The following is a 21,699-nucleotide window of genomic DNA, read 5'->3' on the forward strand; positions in this document are numbered from 1 at the left end:
CAGTGTCCACTCCTTCCCGCTCCCACCCCAAGGGCTCTGATTTAATTAATCGAGGTGGTAGGGAGACAGGGACAACAGCCTGGCTTTAAATACTCCAGGTGAGTTTCATGTGCAGCCAGGGCTGAAACTCACTGCAAGTGACTGAATCCGCTCTGTCTCTTCCTTTTATTCCCATAGTGACCTCATGGACTGTAGCCCGCCAGGCTCCTCTGTCCATGGGATTCTCTAGGCAAAAATACTGGAGTGGTTTGCCATACCCTCCTCCAGGGGGTCTTTGCAACCCAGGAATCAAATCCAGGTCTCCATAATTACAGGCAGATTCTTTACCATCTGAGCCACCAGGGAAGTCCCAGATAGAATCAAGCTTATTGTTTAATATTTACTTCGAAACTAACAGCATCTGCATACTTTCTCTTTGAAGTTCATGTCTTCATTCAGTTTAGCCATTTTCCTGTGCTTGTCTAAATAGAGATCTTTTTTGTCCTTGTTGTTGTGTTTAGTCACTAAGTTGTGTCTGACTTTTTGCAATCTCATGGACTGTAGCCCGCCAGGCTCCTCTGTCCATGGAATTTCCCAGGCAAGAACACCGGAATGGATTACCATTCCCTTCTCCAGGGGATCTTCCTGACCTAGGGATCGAACCCAGGTCTTCTACACTGGCAGAAAGATTCTTTACCACTGAGCCACCAGGGGGAAATAAAACCCAATTAAATTCTTTGACATGTATTAGCTGATTAAACCATAGACAGGTGTTAGAAAATATGATGATTTCATTGCATCTTGTATTCTTTACTGGAAAATTCCTGAGGTCTGATTTTCTCCTTATTCTAGATTTTAAAAAATGCCTTTAAGTAAATCCCCAATTTATTTTCTCTGTGCATGTTGTCTATAGCAGCTATAGACTTAATGCTTGTGTCCCCCCAAATTCATATATTGAAATCCTTACCCCCAATATGATGGTAATGTGGCCTTTGGGAGGTGATTAGTTTGTGAGGGTGGAGTTCTTGTGAATGGGATTAGTGCCCTTATATAAAAGAGACTCCCTCCCCCCATATAGATAAATAATAAAAACAAGAGAGACCCCACACAGTTCCATCACCCTCTCCCCCTCCTGCCATGTAAAGGACTCAGTGAAAAGATAGCCTTCTGTGAATCAGGAAGCAGATCTTCACCAGACACCAAATCTGCTGATGCTTTACTTTGGACTTCCCAGCTTCCAGATCTGTGAGAAAGAAATGATGTTGGTTAAGCTGAAAGTTATGAACAACCTAGATAGCATATTAAAAAGCAGAGACATTGCTTTGCCAACAAAGGTCCGTCTAGTCAAGGCTATGGTTTTCTCAGTGCTTGTGTATGGATGTGATGAGTTGGACTGTGAAGAAAGCTGATCACCGAAGAATTGATGCTTTTGAACTGTGGTGTTGGAGAAGAGTCTTGAGAGTCCCTTGGACTTCAAGGGGATCCAACCAGTCTCTTCTAAAGGAGATCAATCCTGGGTGTTCATTGGAAGGACTGATGCTAAAGCTGAAACTCCAATACTTTGGCCACCTCATGCGATGAGTTGACTCACTGGAAAAGACTCTGATGCTGGGAGGGATTGGGGGCAGGAGGAGAAGGGGATGACAGAGGATGAGATGGCTGGATGGCATCATCGACTCGATGGACATGAGTTTGGGTAAACTCCGGGAGTTGGTGATGGACAGGGAGGCCTGGCGTGCTGTGATTCATGGGGTCGCAAAGAGTCGGACACGACTGAGCGACTGAACTGAACTGAACTGAGGCGACCTAGTCTGGTGTTTTTATACCAGTCCAAATGGTTTTATATCTGGGCAAGACGTCAGTACAGCATGATATTTATTTTTATGTTCTGCATGTGAAATTTGGCTATCTACTGTTATTCTATAGTCATTGTGAGGCTGCCAAAGCCTCCACTCTGTCTGTAATGACCTGAGACTTTCATTGTGGTCACTATGCAGAGATGGTTATTCTGATGCCTTCCTGGTTAACCTCCCAGCCTCTGGATTTTTATTCTCTAAAGTGGAAATTCAGTGACACCTGTATTAGAGGGTTGTTCTGTTTTGCTGTGGGGCAATATGTAAAGCACCAGGCATGTGGAGGATACCTCCATAATACTCCTTTTTTTCTTCTGCTTACTCTGGGTACCTCCCCCAGATGGGACATTTTTGGGTATGCTTTTTCTACTGCTAATTGAGGTAATTCTGCTTTTTCTTCGTTAAATTTTTTTGGTTCATTTACTCTAATCTTCATGTGTTTGCATGTGTTTCCTTATTTTTCTAGTTTAAGATTTCTGAAGGCTCCTAAAGATTTTTCTTCATACATTTTCACCTTCTGTTTATGGTCTTCCTGTCTACTTCTTTACCTCGATTTTCTTTCCTTCCATTATAAAACTAAACCTTAAATAGAAAATATTAGTGTTGGCTGTTTATGGAAGAATTTATTGGGCACTAGAAGAGAGATTTCAGTTTTATAAATACTATGCACGCATTCATGCTAAGTTGCTTCAGTCTTGTCTGACTCTTTGCAACCCCATGGACTATAGTCCTGCAGTCTCCTCTGTTCATGGAATTTCCCAGGCAAGAATACTGGAGTGGATGGTCATGCCTTCCTTAGCAGACCCTCCCGATCTTTCTTATGTTTCTTCATTGGCAGGCGTGTTCTTTACCACTAGTGCCACCTGGGAAACCCTTATAAATATTACAGGACATTCAAATAGACCCCAAAATCTGCAGAGCGTTAGTCAGCTTCCAGATCTCTGGTAAATCTCTGGTTTATCAATGTGAAATGGAAGTTGAGTCACACTTTCATGTTTTGTGGTTGCCTTAGTGTAATGAAAGCTATTGTTTTTGGCCTTTATTGTTTTGAAATAGATACTGCTTAACCTCAAGACTCTTGGGATGGAAGACTATCATACCTTTACCATCATCTGTACCAATGTGCGTGGGTACTGACCACTAGTGTATTAAGGAAGGCACTGTTGTGTTCTTCTCTTTCTTAAGAAATTCTTGTTCATTGCAAGTTCAGTTCAGTTCAGTCGCTCAGTCGTGTCCGACTCTCCGCGACCCCATGAATCACAGCACGCCAGGCCTCACTGTCCATCACCAACTCCCGGAGTTCACTCAAACCCATGTCCACAGAGTCAGTGATGCCATCCAGCCATCTAATTCTCGGTCGTCCCCTTCTCCTCCCGCCCCCAACCCTTCCCAGCATCATTGCAAAATTAGCCTAATATCTTACTTTTGCAAAACCGATTGAATTCCATATTTTCATGAACAATATCTTATACTCATCTTTTACTCAAATTTTATTAAGGAATAAACCCAATTTCCAGAGCTATTGCTTGAAATTTCCTTTTGCTTGTTCTACCTATGTTTCATAAAAAAACATTCATGTAGCAAAACAATAAAAAAGCAATGTTTGTGTCTGCTTTTAAATAGGCATTTGCTTTTAGTAAGTTGATTCCTCTGAGCTCTCAGTTATATTTTTATAGCCCTAATAGGAGCTTCCTAAAAGATCTTTTATTATACCAAGTATAAGGTAGATAACAAGTTTGATAACCCCAAAAGGACTTGTGTTAAATAATATAGCCAGAGTGGGAGATGAAAATAATCAGTAAAGGTGTGAGGAGAGACCATAAGGACAAGATAGTTTGTATTTACTCTGAGATTTCTCATTCTAAACTCTTCTGTTCTTTCCAACCCATGCATGTGCAGGATAAATACTTTCTTCTCCCTCTGTATTTCACAGTAGCTACAGACTCCTTTTGGAGGTCAGATTTGAACAATTAAGTATACATAAATTTACTTCTGGAGAAGGCAATGGCACCCCACTCCGGTACTCTTGTCTGGAAAATTCCATGGACAGAGGAGCCTGGTAGGCTGCAGTCCATGGGATCTCTAAGAGTCGGACACGACTGAGTGACTTCACTTTAGCTTTTCACTTTCATGCATTGGAGAAGGAAACGGCAACCCACTCCAGTGTTCTTGCCTGGAGAGTCCCAGGGGAGCCTGGTGGGCTGCCGTCTATGGGGTCGCACAGAGTTGGACATGACTGAAGTGATTAAGCAGCAGCAGCAGCAGCAAGTTTACTTTATTTTTAAATGCCAAAATTAGAGAACACTTTTAAAAACATTTTTTATTGGGGTGTAGTTGATTTACAATGTTGTGTTAGTTTTAGGTGTACAACAAAGTAAATCAGTTATACATATATTCATTATTTTTTAGATTTTAGACCTTTTCTCATATAGGTTATTAAAGAATATTGAGTAGAGTTTCCTGATCTACACAGTAGGTCTTTATTATCAATTTTATATATGATAGTGTATATATGTTAATCCCAGTCTCCTAGTCTTCTCTCCTTTTGCCTTTGGTAATCATATTTGTTTTCTACATCTGTAATTCTATTTCTGTTTTGTAAATAAAGCATCTGAATGCAGAGTTCCAAAGAATAGCAAGGAGAGATAAGAAAGACTTCCTCAGTGATCAATGCAAAGAAATAGAGGAAAGCAACGGAATAGGAAAAACAAGAGACCTCTTCAAGAAAATTAGAGATTCCAAGGGAACATTTCATGCAAAGATGGGCTCGATAAAGGACAGAAATGGTATGGACCTAACAGAAGCAGAAGATATTAAGAAGAGGTGGCAGGAATACACAGAAGAACTGTACAAAAAAGATCTTCACGACCAAGATAGTCACGATAACGTGATCACTGACCTAGAGCCAGACATCTTGGAATGTGAAGTCAAGTGGGCCTTAGAAAGCATCACTACGAACAAAGCTAGTGGAGGTGACGAAATTCCAGTTGAGCTATTTCAAGTCTTGAAAGATGATGCTGTGAAAGTGCTGCACTCAATATGCCAGCAGATTTGGAAAACTCAGCAGTGGCCACAGGACTGGAAGAGGTCAGTCTTTATTCCAGTCCCAAAGAAAGGCAATGCCAAAGAATGCTCAAACTACCGTACAATTGCACTCATCTCACACGCTAGTAAAGTCATGCTCAAAATTCTCCAAGCCAGGCTTCAGCAGTATGTAAACCGTGAACTCCCAGATGTTCAAGCAGGTTTTAGAAAAGGCAGAGGCACCAGAGATCAAATTGCCAACATCCGCTGGATCATGGAGAAAGCAAGAGAGTTTCAGAAAAACATCTATTTCTGCTTCACTGACTATGCCAAAGCCTTTGACTGTGTCGATCACAATAAACTGTGGAACATTCTGAAAGAGATGGGAATCCCAGACCACCTGACCTGCCTCTTGAGAAACCTGTATGCAGGTCAGGAAGCAACAGTTAGAACTGGACATGGAACAACAGACTGGTTCCAAATAGGAAAAGGTATACGTCAAGGTTGTATATTGTCACCTTGCTTATTTAACTTATATGCAGAGTACATCATGAGGAACGCTGGGCTGGAAGAAGCACAAGCTGGAATCAAGATTGCCGGGAGAAATATCAATAACCTCAGATATGCAGATGACACCACCCTTATGGCAGAAAGTGAAGAGGAACTAAAAAGCCTCTTGATGAAAGTGAAAGAGGAGAGTGAAAAGGTTGGCTTGAAGCTCAACATTCAGAAAACAAAGATCATGGCATCTGGTCCCATCACTTCATGGGAAATAGATGGAAAAACAGTGTAAACAGTGTCAGACTTTATTTTTTTGGGCTCCAAAATCACTGCAGATGCTGATTGCAGCCATGAAATTAAAAGACGCTTACTCCTTGGAAGGAAAGTTATGACCAACCTAGATAGTATATTAAAAAGCAGAGACATTACTTTGCCAACCAAGGTCCGTCTAGTCAAGGCTATGGTTTTTCCCGTGGTCATGTATGGATGTGAGAGTTGGACTGTGAAGAAGGCTGATCACCGAAGAATCGATGCTGTTGATCTGTGGTGTTGGAGAAGACTCTTGAGAGTCCCTTATACTGCAAGGAGATCCAACCAGTCCATTCTAAAGGAGATCAATCCTGGATGTTCATTGGAGGGACTGATGCTAAAGCTGAAACTGCAATACTTTGGCCACCTCATGCGACGGGTTGACTCACTGGAAAAGACTCTGATGCTGGGAAAGGTTGGGGGCGGGAGGAGAAGGGGACGACGGAGAATGAGATGGCTGGATGGCATCACCGACTCTGTGGACATGGGTTTGAGTGTACTCCGGGAGTTGGTGATGGACAGGGAGGCCTGGCGTGCTGTGATTCATGGGGTCACGGAGAGTCGGACACGACTGAGCGGCTAAACTGAACTGAACTGAAATAAATCCATCTAAATCCACCTTTCTAAATTCCTCATATGTGTGTTAAAATGTGATATTTGTTTTTCTCTTTATGACTTAACATCACTCTTTTTTTTTTTTTAGCACATTAATGTCATGGGATCACTTTATTTATTATTATTTTTTAAATTTATTTTATTGGAGGCAAATTACCTTGCATTAATATATTGGTTGGTTTTGCCATACATTGACATGAATCCGCCCCGGGTGCACATGTGTTCCCTTTCTTGAACCCCCCTCCCACCTCCCTCTTCCCCATATCCTCCCTCCATGTCATCCCCGTGCACCAGCCCCAAGCATCCTGTATCATGCATCGAACCTGGACTGGTCACTTATGATAATATACGTGCTACAATGCCGTTCTCCCCAATCATCCCACCTTCACCCTCTCCCACAGAGTCCCAAAGACTGTTCTATATGCCTATGTCTCTTTTGTGGTCTCGTATACAGGGTTCAGGTTACTGTCTTTCTAAATTCCATATATATGCGTTAGTATACTGTATTGATGTTTTTCTTTCTGGCTTACTTCACTCTGTATAATTGGCCCCAATTTTATCCACCTCATTAAAACTGATTCAAATGCATTCTTTTTGATGGCTGAAAAATACTCCATTGTGTATATGTACCAAAGCTTTCTTATCCATTCATCTGCAGATGGACATCTAGGTTGCTTCCATGTCCTGGCTATTATAAACAGTGCTGCAATGAACATTGGAGTACATGTGTCTCTTTCAATTCTGGTTTCCTTGGTGTGTATGCCCAGGAGTGCGATTGCTGGATCACATGGCAGTTCTATTTCCAGTTTTTTGAGGAATCTCCACACTGTTCTCCATAGTGGCTATACTAGTTTGCATTCCCACCAACAGTGTAAGAGGGTTCCCTTCTCTCCACACCCTCTCCAGCATTTATTGCATGTAGACTTTTGGATAGCAGCCATTCTGACTGGTGTGAAATGGTATCTCATTGTGGTTTGGATTTGCATTTCTCTGATTATGAGGGATGTTGAGCATTTTTTCATGTGTTTGTTAGCCATCTGTATGTCTTCTTTAGAGAAATGTCTGTTTAGTTCTTTTGCCCATTTTTTTTTTTTTCTGGGGGAATTGAGCTGCAGGAGCTGCTTGTATATTTTGGAGATGAATCCTTTATCAGTTGCTTCATTTGCTATTACTTTCTCCCATTCTGAAGGCTGTCTTTTCACCTTGCTTATAGTTTCCTTTGCTGTGCAGAAGCTTTTGATTTTACTTAGGTCCCATTTGTTTATTTTTGCTTTTATTTCCAATATTCTGGGAGGTGGGTCTTGGAGGATCCTGCTGTGATTTATGTCAGAGAGTGTTTTGCCTACGTTCTCCTCTAGGAGTTTTATAGTTTCTGGTCTTACATTTAGCTCTCTAATCCATTTTGAGTTTATTTTGGTGTATGGTGTTAGGGAGTGTTCTAGTTTCATTCTTTTACAAGTGGCTGACCAGTTTTCCCAGCACCACTTGTTAAAGAGACTGTCTTTTCTCCATTTTATAGTCTTGCCTCCTTTGTCAAAGATAAGGTGTTCATAGGTGTGTGGATTTATCTCTGGGCTTTCTATTTTGTTCCATTGATCTATATTTCTGTCTTTATGCCAGTACCATACTGTCTTGATGACTGTGGCTTTGTAGTAGAGCCTGAAGTCTGGCAGGTTAATTCCCCCAGTTCCATTCTTCTTCTTCAAGATTGCTTTGGCTATTCGAGGTTTTTTGTATTTCCATACAAATTGTGAGATCATTTGCTCTAGTTCTGTGAAAAATATCGTTGGTAGCTTGATAGGGATTGCATTGAATGTATAAATTACTTTGGGTAGTATACTCATTTTCACAATATTTATTCTTCCAATCCATGAACACTGTATATTTCTCCATCTATTAGTGTCCTCTTTGATTACTTTCACTAGTGTTTTATAGTTTTCTATGTACAAGTCTTTTGTTTCCTTAGGTAGATATATTCCTAAGTATTTAATTCTTTTTGTTGCAACAGTGAGTGGAATAGTTTCCTTAATTTCTCTATTTTCTCATTATTAGTATATAGGAATGCTAGGGATTTCTGTGTGTTGATTTTATATCCTGCAACTTTACTGTATTAATTGATTAGCTCTAGTAGTTTTCTGGTACAGTCTTTAGGGTTTTCTGTGTAGAGGATGGTGTCATCAGCGAACAGTGAAAGTTTTACTTCTTCTTTTCCAATTTGTATTCCTTTTATGTCTTTTTCTGCTCTGATTGCTATGGCCAAAACTTCCAGAACTATGTTGAATAGTAGTGGTGAGAGTGGGCACCCTTGTCTTGTTCCTGACTTTAGGGGAAATGCTTTCAGTTTTTCACCATTGAGGATAATGTTTGCTGTGGGTTTGTCATATATAGCTTTTATTATTAACATCACTCTTTATGGCAGTCTCTAAATCTGTCTCCACCTCTGAAAGTGGCATAATTCCATTTTTATGGCTGAGTAATATTCCATTGTATATATGTGCCACATCTTTGTCCATTCCTCTGTTGATCGGCATTTAGGTGGCTTCCGTATCTTGGCTATTGTAAATAGTGCTACAGTGAACACTGGAGTACATGTATCTTTTCAAATTATGGTTCTGAATCTAGAGAATACTTTTAAACAACATTTCTTGTGTTGTCATTACTGATGGGTGCTAAATCTGTGTAAATTTAAATGTGTTACAGCCTATGAGATAGCATATTTAAGAGTTTTTTCATCATTTTCCTTTCTTGATATTTCCCCCCCCAAATTTTAAGATGATTGTGCTCGACTCTGTACATCAAAATTTAAAGATCATCGTTAAATAGTGTGACAAAGGATTGAGAGTTTAATTTTTAATTTTAATTAAATTTAAAAGATTACTTATTTAATCTTAAGTATTCACATATAGATCAAGATAATAATGAAGAAATGACTTGTTTAAATGGATAAAAACCCAGTAGCCTGGAGATGCAGTTGGAGTCACTGATTTATATGTATTTAAGGAAATGCCTTAAGTATCCTGAGCCATTTCTTTAACTGGGCAAAGGATAAGTATCCAAGACCATCACAGCTATAGGAAGACAACTGGTTTTGTCACTCCTCTAATGCCTGCATGCTTTGAATGTAGTGGACAGTGAAAATTGTTCACATCCATGCAGGCTTACCAAGTGACAGGAAGGGTAGTAAGCTCTATGCACACATGAAGTCTTTTAAATATTTGCTGATAGTCAAGGGAGAAAATAAATGAGTGGTCAGTGGTTTTTGCTTCCAACACAAGGAAAAGCTTTTTTACTCAGCTAATTAATTAGGTCTAGATATTTATGGGAATTATTTTTTCTTCATGAGTGAATTTTGACAACATCGTTGACATCTATTAACATTAAATATTTAAATTGAGTTGATAATGTTAAAAAGTACTGTTTTCTGAAGTATTTGATGTTTAATAACTTTAAAATATACTGCAATCCAAGTGAAGTGCTTTCTCTAGAAAGACATTAAATAAACACAATTACAACATTATAATTGCATTAATTCAAGGACTACTTAAAAAATCTCCATTTAACCTATTATCACTGTTATATGGAGAATACATTAATATATTTGTAACTTTCTGATGATTAAACTTCTTTAAAGTTTGATGTTCTTATATATCATTAGAATGAGTGTGCCACTTATAAAATAGTAATTATTCATAATACCCAAGAATTATGTCTGCTTTATTCTTTTATTATAATGTCCTGAGTAAATCAACCATTATAATTACTTTATATACTCAACCCGATTGAACAAACAGGATATTCTATTTTGGGTTTTTATAGAACTTGTATCGTTCAAGTTTTACTATGATGAAGGGAATGTCTACTAAAATACCTTCATGTATAGCCCGTGATTCTGGTTACAAATACACACTACTGATTTTTGTGGGGTTTTATCTAGCTTCTTTCACTTTCATCAAGAGGTTTTTTACTTCCTCTTCGCTTTCTGCCATAAGGGTGGTATCATCTGCATATCTGAGGTTATCGATATTTCTCCCAGCAATCTTGATTCCAGCTTGTGCTTCTTCCAGCCCAGTATTCCTCATGATGTACTCTGCATATAAGTTAAATAAGAGGGTGACAATATACAACCTTGACGTACTCCTTTTCCTATTTGGAACCAGTCTATTGTTCCATGTACAGTTCTGACTGTTGCTTCCTGACCTGCATACAGATTTCTCAAGAGGCAGGTCAGGTGGTCTGGGATTCCCATCTCTTTCAGAATTTTCCACAGTTTATTGTGATCCACAAGAGGAGAGTGAAAAGGTTGGCTTGAAGCTCAACATTTAGAAAACAAAGATCATGGCATCTGGTCCCAACACTTCATGGGAAATAGATGGGAAAACAGTGGAAACAGTGTCAGACTTTATTTCTTTGGGCTCCAAAATCACTGCGGATGCTGATTGCAGCCATGAAATTAAAAGATGCTTACTCCTTGGAAGGAAAGTTATGACCAACCTAGATACTATATTAAAAAGCAGAGACATTACTTTGCCAACAAAAGTCCATCTAGTCAAGGCTATGGTTTTTCCTGTGGTCATGTATGGATGTGAGAGTTGGACTGTGAAGAAAGCTGATCGCTGAAGAATTGATGCTTTTGAACTGTGGTGTTGGAGAAGACTCTTGAGAGTCCCTTGGACTGCAAGGGGATCCAACCAGTCCATTCTAAAGGAGATCAATCCTGGGTGTTCATTGGAAGGACTGATGCTAAAGCTGAAACTCCAATACTTTGTCCACCTCATGCGAAGAGTTGACTCACTGGAAAAGACTCTGATGCTGGGAAAGATTGGGGGCAGGAGGAGCCGGGGACGACAGAGAAGGAGATGGCTGGATGGCATCACCAACTCGATGGACCTGAGTTTGAGTGAACTCCGGGAGTTGGTGATGGACAGGGAGGCCTGGCGTGCTGTGATTCATGGGGTCGCAAAGAGTCGGACATGACTGAGCAACTGAACTGAACTGAACTGATCTAGCTTCTGTATTAGTTTCTCTAGAATTCTGTTTTCTTCAAAACAGGAACTATGTGTTTTGAATGTCATTAATTAGTGTGAGACTAGCGCAAACTAAGTGAACTCTCTTTTTTTTAATGTAGAAGTTTAATGTATGAAATTATTTAAGTGGGTTTGGTTCCTAAGGTTTAGTAACATTATTCAACTGACTTATAGCCAAAATAAAATGATTCTTATATGATTCATGTATATGATCCATACATTATAAATAAAATTTTCTTTAAAGGGTTCAGTTCAGTTCAGTCTCTCAGTCGTGTCTGACTCTCTGTGACCCCATGAATCACAGCACGCCTTATTATTAACTGCTTAACAAACATTTGTTTCTAAACATATGCTATATTTACCATCTTTGTAAAGGTAACATTCAGCAGTATGTCTCAAAATTCTGAAAGCATCTATTGTTAAGTATTCAATATTTTGTGAAAACACTTATATCCTGTCATTGGTTTGAAAATCCAATTAAATGCCTTTAAATTTCTTTTTTTTTTTAAATTGACATATAGCTGGTTTACAACGTTATGTTAGTTTCAGATATATATCACAGTTATTCAGTTATACATTTACATGTAAATCTATTCTTTTTCAGATTCCTTTCCTTTCTAGGTTATTATAAAATATTGAGTATTGTTCCCTATGCTATACAGTAAGTCTTTGCTATAAATTCCTTTAAATTTCTTATTTTTATTTTGGAAAATGCCTACAAGGATCATACAGCCAAGTGAAAACATGATTTTTTTAAGAGATTATGGGAATTTTTATTATTTGTGTTGTTTTAATATGTAGCATCTGCAATAGAGCATTACAAGCATTTCTAACATATATTTGATTGCATGCTACACTGATTACCTATATATATGCCCTTAATGACTGAAATTTATAGTAACCTAGAGATCACGTATAACATCACTGCTCAAGTTTCACATGACACTGAAAATGGCGTTTTGTTCTAGAATTGTCTAGCTGAGCATGGGGTTATTTGAGGGCTTGGGATGGGTACTTTGAGGCTCATTTTAAGGATTCTTTGTGTGTATGTGTGTGTTTGTTTAATGTCCAGCACCTGTCCTTCCTGGAGCCTACCAGCAAAGCCATTCTCAAGGGTATGGGTACATGCACCAGACCAGCCTGTCATCTGTGAGGTCAATGCAACATTCACCAAATCTAGTAAGTGCCTGTTTGAAGTGCTCCTCCTTCCCTGATCTTCATAGTTGATCTCCGGAATATAAAAGCACATGGAATACAGTTGGATTGATTATGGTTCATTTTTTACATAAAATGTAAATGATGATGTGTTGCCATTTGTATAGCTTCTTCTGAGGAAGTAGAAGGAAGTAGAGGATATATAGAGGTAAACCATTGAAAAGGGAAAGCATGATGTGGAAACATGTAAACAATGAAACATACTAACGCGCTACCAATATTCTGTCCTCATTGTTACGTCATGATTGGAGATAGTCAACCATGGTCTTCATTCAATAAAAAAGCACAGATATTTGGTCATTTTAAATAGCTAATCAAAAGGGCCATGGAAACCTAAATGACACAGTCAACATATGACTTTGAGTTCTCCTCTTGGAAATCTTGGAGTGCTGACTCATTTATTGAATGGAAGACTTGGAAGCAGACTTCCAGACCAGTTAGTCCAGTTTGGCATCTTATGATGAAATTGCTTCTCAAGCTCCTGACACAGTCTCTTGGCCTTCGTCTGTGTTCTTAGAAATAGGTAGGTGGCCCTTCTAAACAGCTTGTAAGATACTTTTTAAAAATATATTTTTAAATATTATAATATTTTTAACATTATATTAGTTTCAGGGATACAACATAGTGATTTGGTATTCTTATAGATTGTGTACCATACAGAATTATTATAATATTATTGACTATTTCTCTGTGCTATACACCACATGTCTATGACTTATTTCCTTTAACGGGTGGTAAGGAGTCTTGATGCTTTTGAACTGTGGTGCTGGAGAAGACTCTTGAGAGTCCCTTGGACTGCAAGGAGATACAACCAGTCCATTCTAAAGGAGATCAGTCCTGGGTGTTCATTGGAAGGACTGCTGCTAAAGCTGAAACTGCAATACTTTGGCCACCTCATGCGACGAGTTGACTCACTGGAAAAGAGTCTGATGCTGGGAGGGATTGGGGGTGGGAGGAGATGGGGACAACAGAGAATGAGATGGTTGGATGGTATCACTGACTCGATGCACTTGAGTTTGGGTGAACTCTGGGAGTTGGTGATGGACAGGGAGGCCTGGCGTGCTGTGATTCATGGGGTTGCAAAGAGTCGGACATGACTGAGTGACTGAACTGAACTGAACTGAACTGAACTGAAGGAATCTTTAATCACTCTAAAATTCTTGCATCTTAGCCAATTTCCTCAGTCTACGAATGCACTTGATTTTGAGGTTGTCTGATATTATTAGCTAAATTCTTGGCCTCAAATGAAAACAAATATAGTAAAACTCAACTCATTATATCAAAGATTTAATTATATATGCCTCAATATTCATGACATTTATATGCTAAATGTCTCCTATCACATGATACAAAATCCTAATGAATATATTATGGATTTTTTTCTTTTTTAAAAATATTTTAAAGTAGAAACAAAATTTTTTAGTAAAGTTCATCACCTCTGCCAGGGGACCAATGGTTGTAATGACTTGGAAGTGACTTGGGCCTGTCTGCCCCTATGGTGGGTTTTGTTCTCTGAAGAATGTGGACTAGGGGAGAATCTACATTAAGGTTTCTGGGCTTATCTGAAGCTGGGGGAGTGGTTTTGTTGCTTCAAAGCTTACTTTTTAAAAAAAGCTTTTTATTTTGTATTGGGGTATAGCCAATTAACAAACAGTGTTGTGATAGTTTCTGGTGAACAGCGTAAGCATTCAGCCATACATAGCCCCCACACTCTCTGCCCTCCATCCAGGCTGTCACATAACATGGAGCAGAGTTCCAAGTGCTCAAAGCTTACTTTTTGACCGCTAGCTGTTGTATTTAGTGGCTTGCTCTGGTCCATAATATTACCCCTTTTGCCAGTCTAGTAACCTTGAAATGAACACAATCAGGACAGACAGTAGGCTCCAGAAATAGATGTGCTCGGAAAGGTTCCTGGCAGTTCCTTTATGTGTGGGCTGGTTTGTCGCGGTTGGCATTTGTACCATGACTGTCTTGGTGTCCATTGTGTGACCCCATCTTTCCTTTCTCAGAGGACCTACCGAGCCATGTACGATTACAGTGCCCAGGATGAAGATGAAGTCTCCTTCAGAGATGGTGACTACATCGTCAATGTGCAGCCCATTGATGACGGCTGGATGTACGGCACGGTGCAGAGAACTGGAAAAACCGGAATGCTTCCAGCAAATTACATTGAGTTTGTTAATTAATCATTTCTTCTTGCCCTTTGAGCTTTGTTCTAATGTATACTAAACCCAATCTTTTTAAAAGATAGAAGATACTTTTAAGACAACTTGGCAGTTATTTTACAATAATCTATCCTTCCTTCAACAATTAGACACGCAGGTACCAGGAAGAAGGAATGACTTCTGGGCTGAAAAACAGCAGCATTTTTGATAATTCGTATAAACAAATAATTAGGTCTGGAGACCTGGTGCTGCTAGTTGTGTTAATGGTTTCCTTTGATTGGCTATTGAACCCTTCTGGAAAATCGTATTTTTGTAGACTTTAATAGAGATGTTGATTGTCCCTTAAATGTCACAAATATATGAAAGTTCTTAGCTGTCACTTTGGAATCACCAGAAGCCAGTCCTCTTAATTCAATAACACAGATGATAATTTAAAAACCATTTAGCTTTTGAGTCACAAGGCAATTTCCAATTCAAGTGAAAATTGCCTAAATATAATAAATGTTAAGCAGTGGAAGAATGACAGTTCGGTTAAAATTATATTGACTGGTGGCCTTAGGGATCTAGAAACTTTCAATGAACAAAGAAATTTCCTTGTTCCCTGTGCCGACTTGGGTCTATTTGTTTCTCATTTGTACTGAGGCATATCCTATTCTCCATTTACATTCTATGAACCTAAATACACGCTTGGCTCTATAGAATGTCAGGACCAAATAACTTCACAGCTACTCTGCAAAGGGCAAAATTTAAGGTCATCTATGTTATTTCCCTAATACTAATAGCCTTTACCCTGTTGCATGTCATGTAGGTTCAAGCTTCTGTAACATAGGCAGCTGCACTGCCCTGTTCCTGTTATTCAAACAAAAAGTGTGGCCGATGCCTAAAAGCCCTACCCTCTAGATGCCAGCTCAGCAGAAAAGCATAACTTGAAAAGTTGCTTGAGATTCTCCTGCCGCATTGCACTCTAGTTTTGAAGGATTTACACCTTAGGACATAGATGTACATGCTAGCAAATAAGCGATTTAGGCATTTATTGAACAGCTTCCATTAACTTAATGCCACTGTTGACTTAAAAGTTAAGAAAACTTCCTAGAAGCCAGTGACAAAGCTGGAATATGAAGTGAGCTGGGAAAAACCAATGAACAAAAGATTGCCAGCTTCACACACAGAAAGACAGGTGATCTGGTTTCTTATTTGGGAAAACAGTATTCAGATTTTGGGATGGAAATCTAGCTACTGAAATGGCTTAATGAAAAGACTTCCTTTCCACTTTCTGGTTTTTATTTTCTAAATCACATTTGGAAATGAGAGGGGGATGTCACCAGAGATTTGACAAGTTGTTCATTAAAAAAGAAATCATTGTCACATTTTAATTTTCTAATGAGTGACTTTGCAGGCTCTTGCTGGATTCACAGCCATGACCATCACGTCATGAAATTGTTACCTGGAGTCCACAGTCAAGATCACTGGAGAGATTCACGCCCATCAGCAACTCTGGGTTTTTCTGATTGTGCCATTAGTGAGACTTGCAACAGGGCAGCAGTCATGTAGGGTCTGACTCTACAGCTGTGATGAAACTGAAAAAGAAAAATGTAATTACAAACATGTAATCAAATATATGGGCCTTGGGGATATCTGCCTTAATGATATATTCAAAGAAATTAACAAAATAAGCTGTAAAACATCTTTTCTTGAAATGTTTATTAGTCCAAAGACAAATATTAATTCATTTACACCTTTGAAAAGTAAGCACATAGTTTTGAAATATGTAGTCTCATTTTTACCAGGCTAAAAGAGTATTTAGATAAGCTTTATTACACTCAAGCAACATACTATATGACACTGATGTAAAACTGAGAAGAGAAAAATTCAGGCAAATAACTAGAGGTTATTTGAAGGGGTTTTACAGATCACCACATAATCAGCTTGCCTGATTTCCTGTCATTGAAATGATCAGTTGTGATTCAGTTGATTAAACCCCATATGGTTTTGGTGTCTTACACACAAACCTATGAAAACAAGCAGAACTTGGAATATGCTTGCAAAAATTCCTTTGCATTAAAACTGAGGGCAACAAGCTTGCTTAGTTTTATTATACCATTAAATAAATATTTATGATTCACCCAGACAGACTACTTTTTGTGATTATAAGAGAGTAGTTGTTGATTGAATCTGCAGACTAAATGTGGGATGGGTACACTTTTTGATAAGTAGCACATTTATAGGAAGCTCAAAGGAAACAGATTTCAAATGATGATTATAATGGGGAAGTAGTCATAAAGTAACAGCTTGATGTTTCATTGTTTTTCTCTTCCACTTATTTCAAAATCAGATTCACTGAATGTAAAAGTCAATACTTATTTGGGGAGTAATTTTCCCCAAATTTTAAGCTTCACATGTTTGCATAGCAAGATACTTCTGCTTCCAGCCTTTAGGAATTAAGAACTGATCAGAATTTAACTAGAGGGCAGTTATTTTACAATAACGACTGAGGGACAACCAGTTGCACACGTTCCTGATGCTATAATTTGATGGTGTTGTCACTGTTATTAAAGCCTGTCAGGATATTAAGCATCTCAGCAGAAATACAGAAGACAAAATATGTATAAAACCAAAGTGCTATTTTTACAGCATCATTTTCAAGACTACATTCTCAAACACCTTTTCCCCTTTCCACACACCAACCCCTTTATTTTCAATTTGGCAACAGTTATATCCTACATAATGTGACAGCTCAAGAAGGGTTTTAAAAAAACAAGTCTTTTAAAAATCAAGTTAAAGAGGGTTGTAAATGCCCAAGCACAGAGAGCATGCACCTGATTTTCTAATTGTGATGTGTTCTCAAACCTGATAAAAGCACAAGGGCAGTTGGATACGCTTTTAAAAGGTTCCAAAAACAGAACTTACATGGATCATCTCTCTCTTGAGCAGAGCATAGCAACCGAATATACTGCTTGTGGTGTAAGTTTTTGTAGTGAGCATTTTTACTAATTCTTGTTCTCTGGGAAAGCTTTCTATTTCTAACCTGTGACAAGGCACATCTTCATGTCTCCTTTTTATTGCTTACACATCCACGGTGCAGCCCACTTGGAAATAATTATCCGGTTGTCAGATCTCCACACTGTCCCTGCATCTTCTCAGGCTTCCCCCACCTCAGAGACCACACAGGAATTTGCAAGCACAGTTCCCAGGAGCACCTTTTATGAATGTGGATGCGATTAGACCAGCCCCTCTCTTGCCGCCAGGTTCATTATTTGAGGATGGCGAATGTAGAGTTTTGCCAGTCTCGTTACAGTCTTTCTTTCCTTATCTTGTCTGTGTTGAGCTTGACAACACTCTGGGATTTGGGAGGAAGATTTCCCCAAACACACAGTGGAAGCTTAAGAGGCGCATCTTTTCTTCAGGTTTGCCCATCTCCAGTGGAATGTTTTTAGTGAATAGGTTAAAGAAATTGTGTGTGATCCTTTAATAACACCCTCTATATAAAGTGGATATAGTTTATACCAAAATCATAATTATATAGAGATAAAAAATATCGGTGCCTTTTAGATTACCCTTGTTTATTCATTATGGTCTTGGATAGAAAACCAAGCAAGCAAGCAAGCAAGCAAGCTTCTGCCTATTCTATAGTAATATTTTATTATATGATTATTGGTATTTTTATGGTGAGGAAGTGAGATGCTCCTGATGGTTAGGAAAGGTGATAACTGATTGTATTTTACCTCTAGAGGTTTTGAACTTTAGAAAATACCGACTTCTTTCGTCTATTTCTGAAAGGTCCTTTGTGGATTTATATATAGTTGAGATGCATAAACTTTAGGTTTGAGATTTAAAATATCTATTGTAAGTTAGAAGAATTATGTTATGAGGCTGAATTCATTACAACAGATGAAATTCACTTCATAAATCCATTATACCTTAGCCATTTGCTTCTGATAATCTGAAAGTGGCTAGAGTGCAGTTGTTTGGGGTAACTTGACATGGAGGTGAGAAAGCTTTAGTTAATAAGAAGCTCTGTAAACCAAGAGAAGAATGGTGAAATGAAAGTCTCTTTTTGAAGTGTTCCACACTCATTAAAGGTTCTTTCCAGGCAATTGTCCACTAGCACTGATGCAAGAAAATTGTATGATGCTTCTGTGGCCATCATTCCTTGATGCTTAGACTACTGAATCCACAAGGCTGGAAGGACCACTAGGGCAAATCTATGCCCCAGTTGTCCTTGTTACTTCAGAATCTTCATGGGAATTCCATACGCTTTTTGTGTTTGATATATGGTATTCAATTTGCATAGTATACACTTCTTTGTAACCCAGTTGCTGTTAAGAACAATTTACTTTAAAGGGAAAGAGAAAACTACATCATAATTCCCTTTTTTAGTGTTCATACAATGAATGGCTGAACATTTATAAGTAGCAACAAGTGTATTACAGGCAGGGTGTGGAATCTTTGCTCTTTGACCTGTGATTAAAACATGAACTTGAATCCTTGTGCAGATTGGTTTCTGTTTGCTTCAAAATATGTAGAATTGTGGTTGATGATTAATTTGCAAGATTGTACTAACTTTGAGAGCCTACAGTTTTATAGAAAACACTTCATGTTTTAAAATGAAGGAGCTTACAGAATGATACGTTATTAATAGAATTTGGCTTTTGTTATGCAAATTGTTAACACCAGCTATTAAAATATATTTTAGTAGAAATGCTTTAATTCATATTTTTTCCTCTACACTGTGAATCTTTAAGCCTTGGTGGACTAGAGCAACATCGTGCTGCCCAAAGGACTAACCTATGCAAACTAGTTCACATTTTAGTGGATGTCACAGTAATTGTGTAATATGCCATTATTTCCCCCGCATAACATACAGCAGCACTGAAATAACACATTCAGCCGAGCATCGTGTATGTATAGACAGTTACTCACAAACCCTTCAAGGCTACCATGATCATTAGTATTATCATTCGTGTAAAAGCAGATTGCTGACTTATCTATTGAAACCATTTGAACGATGTCAGAACAAGAATGACAGATGGATGCATCGGCCATGGCTCCCAAGTGGTCCCTGCAAGTGTTCTCCTGTGATGAAGCCTCGTTCTCAGATGCACTCTCTCCAGGGTATTATTATTCTGTGTCTTCTTTCTGTATTTGTAAAATATTATAACGCTTTAATTTCCTATCTCTACACATTCGGTTTGCTTAAATAAATGCAGGATGTAACAAAATGGTTCCACTTGTCAGTTCTCACCTTGGTTTCTTAGAGCAGTGCTCATTGATAATACCCTGGGTGTGGGTTTATCGTGACAACTCACGTCAAATCGCCTCAAAGGTCTGTGCTGGCCTCAGACTGCTTACCTTGGTGAGCCGTTCAGAATGTGTCTTCCTCGTACACATAAACTTAGCTTTAAATGAAAACAATAGTATGCTTTTTCAAGCTGAGTCTCTTTCTGATTTTATATCAAAGTGCTCCAGTAATACATCATCGTAGTTCACTGCTTCCAAGACTGATTTCCTCATATGTCCTCAATAGTACGACTTTAATTTTCTTGTGTTTGAAAGATGAAAGAAACAGCTTGCAGCAAAGAGTAGAAAATGTTCAAACTGGGTACATGAAACAGGGAGATGCTCTGATTTCCCAACTCAGAATGGCTCATTTATCATAGAGGATAATTGCTTTTCCCCCTAATTTTCCCATAGTTGGAAAAAGTGAGTTTGTTCCTTTTTTTGCCCTCATGTAAATCTACTGAGACTAGGGTCTTAGCTTTATTGTGTTATTTTGTAACAGTTCTTTGATGGTGCCTAAATTCTCCTAATTATAAACTGATAAACTCTGCTGATGACACATTTAGTGCTCTTGCGCAAAGAATACTCTTCCTAATCTTGAATTTTCTGTTTTTCATTTCATATGAAATAGAAATATTTGTATGCTATTAATCATTAAACATACTTATAATATTTCAAATGGTAAATCAGTTTATTTATTTATTTGAAGAATTTACTATTTTTTTCTCTCAAAGTTTTTTTTTCCCCACTGTGCTCATAAATTTTACTCTTTGGAACTCAAGCCACAGAGAAATGACCAACTTGGTAAGGTTTTTTCCTGAACTAAAATGATTTAGATTTAGAAGAAGGTAATCTTATATTTTTATTAACTTAAAACCTCGTGAAGCCAGTTTTACAGATAATTGAGACATACATGACGACTAGAAATCTAGCAAAGTAACTTTTTATAAAAGTACTCATACAGAGTAAATTGAAAAGTAGATTAAAGGAAAGTTTTGTTCTTTTTTTTAACGTAATCTGCTTCTTCTATGCAGAGGGATTGAATAGAGTTTTGTGATGGCAGAAAACTGGATACGGTCCAAATGTGAACTTCAACTACTTTCTGCAGTTCTCAGCACAATCCTCAGGCCTTTGTCCATTTATATTTGTACTTGGGAGCACCAGAGTTCTGATGAAAAATAGAATGAGAAAATGGGTTTAAAGGGTGAAAAGTCAATATTAGAACAAAGGACCCAGTTACTGATTTTGTATTTATACCATGGCATTTTGATCTTTGCTTTCACTATTTTTTTTAAAAGTTTCAAACATAAAAGAGACTAGCAGACTAAAATAGAGAAATGAGCAAAATCTGAACACCTGTTATTCCATTTGAGAAAATAAGGAAATTTTCTGCACCCCAAATTTAGTGATTACATTGCTTTTAAAATGAACTAGTTTCTGTTTCTTGAGTCAAGATAGCCCACTTTTTCCAAAGGGTTGCTATCCAAGGCCACGTGGCCCTAATTAACTTTCATTATCTTGTCACTCTGATGACAGACAACTAGATGGATGTGATCTGACCAATCTATAGACTGCCCAGGAGCCCTTGACAGGAGCCATACAAAAACTTTACCCAATGAACCTGTCCGTGTCTCCCTGGGGAATCCGAGTTCACAGTATAGAGCTGGTTGGTTAACTGGTGTGATTACTGAAAACTAAGAGCCACAGAGAAAGAAGGAGGAAGTCAGGAGTAAGTGT

General features: G+C 38.3%; 1 protein-coding gene across 1 annotated transcript in view; it reads left to right on the forward strand.

The window, feature by feature from the left end:
- The window catches only part of NEBL (nebulette), a 130,443-nt gene extending 110,537 nt beyond the window's left edge, over positions 1-19,906 (forward strand). The window contains exons 27-28 of the mRNA XM_055428212.2: positions 12,378-12,484; positions 14,530-19,906. Coding sequence (XP_055284187.2) covers positions 12,378-12,484; positions 14,530-14,706 — 284 coding nt within the window. The 3' untranslated portion in view covers positions 14,707-19,906. The remainder of the gene's footprint in view (positions 1-12,377; positions 12,485-14,529) is intronic.
- The last annotated feature ends 1,793 nt before the right edge of the window (positions 19,907-21,699 follow it).

This window comes from Moschus berezovskii, chromosome 15, assembly GCF_049115385.1.
Source record: "Moschus berezovskii isolate FMDL1 chromosome 15, NW_MosBer_1.0, whole genome shotgun sequence".
Taxonomy (NCBI): Eukaryota; Metazoa; Chordata; class Mammalia; order Artiodactyla; family Moschidae; genus Moschus; species Moschus berezovskii.